A 9,069-nucleotide genomic window follows, 5' to 3' on the forward strand; every position below is an offset into this window, starting at 1 on the left:
CTCTTTTAGCATTCTTCTTTGATGAATAGTCCAACTTTATCCAAAAGTATAATAACTTGATAAAGTAATCAAACCCAATTTTATAAATTTGGATCTTCAATCTTAGAAGTTATGTAATAACACCTGTGAAGGTTAGAATGACAAGAACTAGAGATATTAATATAAATAACAGAAGTAATTTTTTTAAACTAAAAATATAATTTACAAATATTTTTTCTTGGTTTTTGATAATAGATGTAAAGGTGTCTTAGAAGTGAGAAAGAATATTTCAACTCCATTTTTTTTAATGTTCTTTTGCTTTTAAAATTAAATATGAAAATTAAAATCTGGCAACCCACAAGACCTAAGTTATTGAGTCAAAGGCTTGTTTAATCAACAATACACATTATTAATATAATATTCTGTTAATTAAATTAAGTTTTAATAATTCAAAGTGAAAAAGTTTAGATATCTATATTTTTATATTCTTTATCATCTATAAAAAGAAATCTTTTTTTATAATATTTCTCACTTTTACAAGCCCCTGTGATGAGATATTTGCTAGATTAGATATGCTTCAACTGAGGTAAATTTTCTACTATTCTATTGAATTATATATACAATCTGTTCCACTATTTTGTATAACTTGGGGATCCCAATGTAACATTATTGTACAAATTGATGAATTGGCTAAAACAGCAGCACTAAGCTAACCTTTTCCTTCAACTGTTAAACATTGAAAGAAAGTGTGATATAAAGAAAATGAAGTTGTTCAAGAAGCAGTCCCCTTGGACTCCTCCATATCCAGTGCATGTTCTGCTACCATTATGCATGAATCTGCTTCTAGAGATGAAACTGAGGCCTTGTCTTTGGTTGAACTTGAAATCTCCTTGGCTGAATTGAGCATTTCTGTTGTGCATTGCACATCTGGTGTTATCCCAACCTGATCTATGTCATGAAGGGCTGGTGATAGATATTTTGCCACTGTGACAAAGAGGGCTGATCCATCATGAAGCTCAGTGACACTCTGAAATTAGTATCATATATTCCCAATTAGACAAGGCATGCCAATAAGTAGCTCAATGTACTTCTAAGTTGATTTTGATAGAAAAAGAAACACTGAACATAGATATAGTTCCTTAAGTACTTCTGGTGTTTTCCAACTAGAATTGTTTCAGCTTGAAAATCTAGTCAGACCTTCTGCTACAATAGATATAGAAGTGAAACTAAGTTTTAGCACCATGGTTTTTGACTATGCATTGTTTCAAAGAATTCAGGGTTAATGATAGGTTTCCGACAGAGAAACCTAATCAAGAACGCTCCAAACACCACACGTAACAGGTAAGCAATAGAGAAAAAGAATCAAACTGAGTATTATTCACACAAGAATGGTCTGTGCAACTACCGATACAAAGGGCTTAACCCCCTCCACAGGAGAAAGCCTGTCAACAATCTAACTTCCAAAAAACATCCCCCTCCACTAAACAAACAACTATTTATGCCACTCCTCTGCCTCCTATCCTAATCCCCTTTCCCATTATATCCAAATATTCTATATCCTAACAGTTAACATTTGTTAATAGAATTTCAACAGCATCGTTAAAATAGCCATAAAATTGGCCTGGATTTTGCATGGTACATGACCTTACAAATGAAAAAGACTCTTATATAAAGATTTGGAGTAATTTGTCCTCTTCATGAATACAAATCAGTAACTCTTGTTTCATGCTTTGGCTTGTGGAAATCTTGTATAGAAGAGATTTGAATACTTGAGACATCCTTCTATGATAAACATAAATATAAGCTATATAAACGAATCATAGTACCTGAATCTTTCCTTTACCAAATGTTTTATGCCCCACAAGAATAGCTCGACCATTATCATGTAATGCCCCAGCTAAAATCTCACTGGCACTTGCACTTCCCTCGTTTACCTGTTAAGGATACAAAAATTTCAGTTCATTAATCAAGTTATGTCAGCAAAGGAAATCATAATGCTCATGGAAAACTAAGATGTGTCTGGCTTATGTTTAGAAATAAAGGATAGATATTGAATGTAGTTATACAGATGAATGAATGGTTAAAGAATCAGGAAATGATGAGTTGTTGATTGTTGATTATGAACCTTGCTCACACCGGAACTTGGTTCGGAAAAAAATACAGGAATTACATAAAACGCATGCAATTGGATGTTAATTAGATTCATATAAGGTTAGTTCTGATTGTTGGACAGACTTGAATAAAAGCAACTGAGCAAAAGTTGTGTTACCTAACACCAACATACTTGGAAATTTATGACAGTATGTGTGCAATACACTAGAAGGAATAGCTATATTTTATATGCAAATAGGACCAATTACCGAAGTTGCTATTTTGTAGCATACTTAAACATTGTAGAATTAAAAGGGCACAGACAATTAGTACTCACAATCACCGCAAGTGGATCATGTGTTATAGCATGTCCATTGACCATATTAATCGGCAACATGTTTCCGTCTCTGTCTATTGTGTTAACCAGAGTCTCATCTCCATCCAGCCACATCTGTGCAACATCAAGGCCAGCTTTTACCAAGCCACCCTGCAACAAAAATTTAGGCAAAAGAAGGAAAACACTTTCAAGTTACTTCATTCCAAAGAAAAGATAACAACACTATACGTGGAAGTTTCTATAAAAAAAAAAATAGTAAATTACAGGATTGTTGCGAAGATCTAGTATGTATGAGTGTACTCCTTGATTTTCCAGTTCCTGAATGGCGTTCCTCATGTCTTCGGCAGCAGTCTGTCGGCATAGAACAAGATGAGTATGTATAACGGAGAACAAGATGGTATTTGATTTAGATATTTTCTCTTTTAACTATGTGGTTTGGTTCAGTTTTTGCACAAATAATTTGAAAAAACAAAAAGGGTTAAGAACAAAGTTGTTCATTAACACATACCAGATACAAATATTGAAATTTTATTTGATAGTTGATTCTTTGCTAACCTGAGAGAATGCTGACAATTTCACATAGCCTGTTTTTGTGAGATGACCATCTGGGGATCTATGAGGGATGATAGCACTTGATATTGGAGAGAGCTTGATTAACTCCCTAGGAAGTTTGACCTTCAATTATATTAGATCAGAAATAATTAAAATGCTTTGAATTTAAGTTCAATTAAAAGTGAAAGCGTTTGCTAGTTCAATTAAACTAAAATTGAAGGAATGAGTAAACATTTGAAGTATCATAATCACTGAAATGTCAACATTACCTCTCGGATATAAGATCCTGTCCCTGAGTCTTTAACCTGCACAAGAAACTGCTAAATTAGTTTCTAGAAAGCTTGTGAAGAATTAAAGGGTTAAGCTATTTTCTAATGCACTCTCATGTATATATTTTGAATGAATGAAGGTTGTGATCAACCCCACAGTCAGGAAAAAATAAATGATAGCTAAAAATTGAAGTCTATTCAGCAATAAACATCCATTGTTTCAAAGTTAGTCCATGAAAATTTGTAAGAGGCATGGCTCAGTGATTCAAATAAGACTTATATTAAGGAAGTATGACGGTTACATGATGAACCTTTACTGTAACAGTGGTTCCAGCATTCCCTCTAAGCCTTTGTGCTGCAGTTTCACTATCAATGCCATCAAGCCTCTCACCTGCACAATCCAAATATTTTCAAACAAAGAAAATCACACCTGCTTCACCTGAGATTGTATCTCTCTCTCCTGATAAAATCTGACAGTGACACCAGAAGCTGAAAATTTATGAAGCATGCAAACCAGAAAATTGTTTTGAGGACTTGAGGAAGAGACTCGGGATAGTGTTAATATTATGCCTCAAACTAAGATTTGATATTTCCCATAATACCTTTTTCTACATCAATTCAATCTATTCAGTATTAACATTGCCAACTCCAGCACCTTTGAAAAATTCATATAATGAATGGTTTTCAATGATAAACTACAGAAAACTAGATGCTAACAGCTTCATAAACAAGAAGACAAATATATATACATGATCAGTACCATTTATCTCAATCAATTCATCTCCTTGATGTATGCCAGCACGAGCAGCTGGACTGCCATCTATGCAAGACAATACAATCTGTGATTTCAATTAAAATGAGTAATTAGGAATATCAATACAGGTTCATTATCAGGTGATCTTGAGATATAGTTATTGTTACATGACTGATATATATAACTATTGTTCCTGTCAATAACCTTTGGTGTTTAATTTTGTCACACTATCAATATCGAGATTGGTATATTCTCAATGAGTTAAAAATCATTCTAAATACGACTTCCATATTACTTATTGCAGAAGTGAATAATTGTCAATTATATGACAATACAAAGTTGGATGACAGTGTAATAACCTTTACATATCAAATAAAACTATAACTTAAAATGGGAAATTGAAATTAAAAACTGTCAAAGGGGTCAATATCTAATTAAATGCACAATTAGAATAAAAATTGAAGAAAGTTTTCTTTGCAAGTCACTGACCAAATGTCCTGTTCTTGGTTCAACATTTATGAAGAGGCCAACTCCTTGTAAGTTTCCATCACTTCCAATTCTAAACCCTTGGTATTCCTGTAAGTAGAAACCACTGTTAAACACTAACAAGTAAAAATGACTTTTAAATAGACTTGTTGATTCATGAATAGTATTATTAGAATACAGTCTATTTCATATGGAAGCAATACACCAGAATAGGCATCATAAATTACTACAAATTGGACTTATGATACAGTGATATTGGTATATTATAATTCTTTTTATATGTTCTGAAAAAGGTATATTAATAATCCTGAAAGTTGAAATAGTAGTTGTAATACCTTTGGGCTAATAATTCGAGTGAAAGGATCTCCAAGGGTAGAAAGCATTCCACGGATTTTTGTGTATGCAGCATCAGCTGAGTTCAGGGGAAACATTTCCACCATGGTTTGCTGCAACTTCAAATCCCAATCTGCAAAAACACTGTCTTTTATTACTGATCCATGCAAATAACAATATATATTTATGCAATCCTTTGAGTGAAAATAATCATGAAGGAAAAGGTAAAGTTGTGAGAAATAATACCTTGATGATTAAATGTAGGATCAACAAATGTTTCTCGAATTAAACCCCATGCCTCCACAAGAGTTCTTTGAACTGCATTTACCTACCAATCAAACCTTTTTCCACTCAGTACTGATCATGTTGAAGTTATGATTTCTCACTTTTTTAAATAAAAATTAAGTTATATTTAGACTTTACTAACCAAACAAATATTTTCAAAATATTAATTAAATAATTTATAATACCAATTTTCATAAAAGAAAAATACATTTTAAATAATTACAATAATTTACATAATAATATATCCTAATTTTCTATTATTTCAAGTTTGCTTTCATTTCAAAATATAGTGTAACGACATTCAAAATGAAAAACTAAACACAAACTTAATTCAAATTTTACTAAATCTTTTCAGTGAAAGAAAAGTCCCTTCATACTTTTTATAACAGTAAAAAAGTAGCTAATGTAGTTAAAAAAAGATTATTTCTATTATTATGACATGTATATAAGAAAAAAAAACTATTACAATTTGTAAAAAATTATAAGAGTGAATGACCTCAGGCGCCCGTGAAACGGGAAAAGCGACGGTAAGGGACTCCGCCAGCGCCGCGGGGGAGTAGCTGAACACAGAGCAGAAAAGCGCGGCGGAAACGCCAAACCCAAACGCGCTTTTCCCTGCAGACTCAATCCACCCCTCTCTCCCACAGCACTTCGCCTTCAACTTCTTCTCCTCGCATGTCCACGTCGGAAACCACAACCTACGGGGAAACAAAATTTCCCAAGTGGGTTTGCCCAGTTTTAGCGGAATTTTGGCTCTGACATCGAAATTCTGGGAAAGGTTCTTCATTTTCCTTTTTCTTGAAATTTGTTTGCGGGAATGGTAATGTAAGAAAGAAAGTGTTGGTTGGATCGGTGTTGGTGGTGGTGACCGTTAAGTTGTGTTTGGGTGTGGGACCCACTTGAATCTTTCTGGGTTGTGGCTGTGCTTTGATGGTAGATCCTCTGAGCATGCGTGTACGTATCTCAGTTTCAGAAAAATCAAGTCTTTCTTGTTTTTATTTTGTTACAAGAATACACGTAGACAAGACCAAACATTTCTGTATTATACGATGTTCTTGACTCTTCTTCTTTGCCGTGACTATGATGTCTCAAAAATATGAAAAACGAGCTCGTTTTGCTGGCAACTATTTTCATTTAAATTCAATTGTGTTATTTGTTTTCGGTATATTTAGTTTGTGAAATAAGTTAGATTCGACTAAACTGTAAATTTATGAAAAGATTTATTTGATAAAATAATAATTATATGTTGTAAATAAAATAATACTTTAATCAGATCATTATATTTAAAATTAAAAATAATTTTATAATGCAACTTAAAAACTTAATATAACATTGAGTTAAACAAAAAATTAAAACTGATGTCCTTTTGGTCTCATTGTCATCTCTATCTTAGTGTAATATATTCAAAATATATATTTTAAATTATGGAATTACCGTTTGAGTTTCGTAATTCCAACTAAATTTTAAATTATGTAATTTTGAACATAATTACATAATTATAATACGAAATATAATTTCAGTTATATAAGTTAGAATAATATCAAGAATTATTAAATCGACTATTTACTTTTATATAATATAATATGGGATATAATTATAAATTATTTAATTTAAAATATAATTATTTTAAATTGCATAATTTAAAATATAATATAATTATTTATGAGAGTAGTGGAAGAAAAAAACCTTCCAAACATGTGTAGGTTCAGGGAGGCCCAATCCATTTCATCACCTCGCCCACATACGTCACAAGAATGCAGTTTCTTGCTACACCTCCATCGTTTCTTTCTGCACCTCCATATAAAAAATACGTTTCTTTCTGAACCTTCTTATAAAAAAAGACTTCTTATTTTGCGCTTTTTAGATCGTACCATTTATAAATAAAAAATTATTTTTAAATTATATAATTTGAAAGTTTTTCAATTATCTAGAATGTAAAATAATTATTTTTAAATTTCGAACTGTATAATCTATGGAGAAAATGAAAGTTTTTATATGCGGTGCATGTATTTGACAGAAGACATGCATTTCATTTCCCAAATTTCCACAGCCAAATTCCTGTAGCAACTGCAAACTGTATAAACAGTCTCTCCATGAAAATGGATGAAGTCCATGTAGATATTTAGACAGAAACATCATACTCCATATCAAAGTGGGACACATATGTTTCCTATCAAGAACAAGGAAAGTAATCTCACACAACGAGATTTATTGTTTGTTAGTCTATTGTATCACTTGTTATTGAAAAATATGGTTCTTGTTGGATCTATCGTATCATTCGTTATTTGGTCGTTATTAGATCACTTATTAATGTTTAGTCTTACATTTAAAATGTATATATTTTGACATGAAATGTATCAGAGATTTTACAAGAACTAGAGATAAGACAAACTTTACAAATCAAATTTTAGTAAAATTAAAACCCATTTTGTAAGAATATGTATGTAAAAATCAATTGACATATGTGGAAGACGAAACTTATGAGAGTAAAAACTGTAAAAACAAGAATGAATGGATGAACTGATTTGCTATGGAGGACATACCGACAATTATCCAATGCTAAGACATTTAAGGTAAGAAACCATTGATTTCCTAAACGAGCATTTATGGTTGTCATTAAAGGTGGAACATAAATTCCGTAGACATCCCACTAAGAAGCAGTTGATGTGAGGGATTGTGATTGCAATTGACTAATTTCCATGATTCCCAAAGAGAATGTGAGTTTTAAATTGATGGCTTTGGGACTGCAACTCCAGAAAACAAGGCCCTTGTAAATGTCAAAAAATTTAGTGTAAGTCATTCAGTTGGGACTAATCTAAAGCTACATCTTTACTCCACTTTCCATCGTAAGGGGAGAAAAAGTTAACCCTTTCATTGGTGCTCAAATATTTATTCAATGTGTATGGGAAAGACCAAGATAAAGACACCTTCAGCTGTGGAGCATGTAAAAGCAAAAGCCAGAGAGAAAAAAAGAAGAAGGAAGAAACCATACCATTGGACATGGGTAAAGATATATATAATTTTTTTATTAATAATAGAAACTATGTTACATACCAATAACTTTTACTTTATAAATTGACATTTTTCTTTTCTAAAATTAGTTATAAATGATAGGTGATGCTATGAAAAGGAAGATGAAAGGTTAGATGATGAAATGGTGGTATGTATAAGAGGCATTTGTATAGGAATAATGATATTTTCTTTGACAACATTTTAACATTATTTACGTGTTATTCTGTGATTGGTTCAAAATTATTTTATAGTCAATAATAATAATCATAAATATTAATATAAACCAATCATAAAATGACTAGTAAATAATATTTAAATATTATAAAAAAATGTTATTAAAATCATTATCCTTTGGATAATAAGGTTGGAAAGCAAAAATATATTAAAAGAAAGATATGAGAGTACCATTTTCACTTTCATTGGGAAGAGGAGGGACCCCCCACTCTCTATTGTTTACACCTTTTTCCAATCACCTTTCACAACTTAATTTCTTTCAAAACCTATGCATTCTCGTCAAAATAAATAAATGTTTCAAACATTGAGGAATAAACTCACACAAGGAAGAGATGAAAATATAGATATTAGTTTAGTAGATGAGTTTATATTTATTATAATATCAAAAAAATTAATTTATAAAATGAGTTTTATATCATATTTATATACTATGGTTCGGTTATATCATTAATCAATGTAAGATATAAAAGAATTCCTTAAGTCAAGGAATAAAGATCCTAAATATTCGAAAATGATCAAACATGCTTAATAATAATAAGAGCTATTTTAATAAATCTTGACAAAATAAACTTTTTAATATGACTAATAGTATTTAACAAGAGAATTTAAAAGTAATCCAATCTCACAATGTTGACTCATGGCATAAATATCTAGAACTTATATTAATTTAAGTTGAAAAAGATTAGAATTGTGGAATAAACATTTGGATTAACCTAATTAAAGTGGTAGAATGGGCG

General features: G+C 31.2%; 1 protein-coding gene across 2 annotated transcripts; it reads right to left on the minus strand.

Annotated features, from left to right (window-relative positions):
* Window positions 1-550: 550 nt before the first annotated feature.
* LOC106769871 (carboxyl-terminal-processing peptidase 3, chloroplastic) lies at window positions 551-6,148 on the minus strand. Of its 2 annotated transcripts, none has more exons than XM_014655655.2 (12): window positions 5,583-6,148; window positions 5,048-5,129; window positions 4,804-4,934; window positions 4,472-4,558; window positions 3,989-4,067; window positions 3,531-3,619; window positions 3,229-3,264; window positions 2,963-3,082; window positions 2,672-2,758; window positions 2,408-2,557; window positions 1,806-1,913; window positions 551-1,006 (listed from the first exon to the last, which is right to left on the minus strand). In XM_014655655.2, exons 1-12 carry the CDS (start codon window positions 5,871-5,873, stop codon window positions 752-754), a joined length of 1,515 nt encoding a protein of 504 aa, XP_014511141.1. In that variant the 5' UTR covers window positions 5,874-6,148; the 3' UTR covers window positions 551-751. The 2 variants fall into 2 exon arrangements, with proteins under 2 accessions (XP_014511141.1, XP_014511142.1); XM_014655656.2 differs by having other exon boundaries at window positions 3,540-3,619; window positions 5,583-6,147.
* Window positions 6,149-9,069: the final 2,921 nt, after the last annotated feature.

This window comes from Vigna radiata, chromosome 8 (genome assembly GCF_000741045.1).
Source record: "Vigna radiata var. radiata cultivar VC1973A chromosome 8, Vradiata_ver6, whole genome shotgun sequence".
In the NCBI taxonomy this organism is placed as follows: Eukaryota; Viridiplantae; Streptophyta; class Magnoliopsida; order Fabales; family Fabaceae; genus Vigna; species Vigna radiata.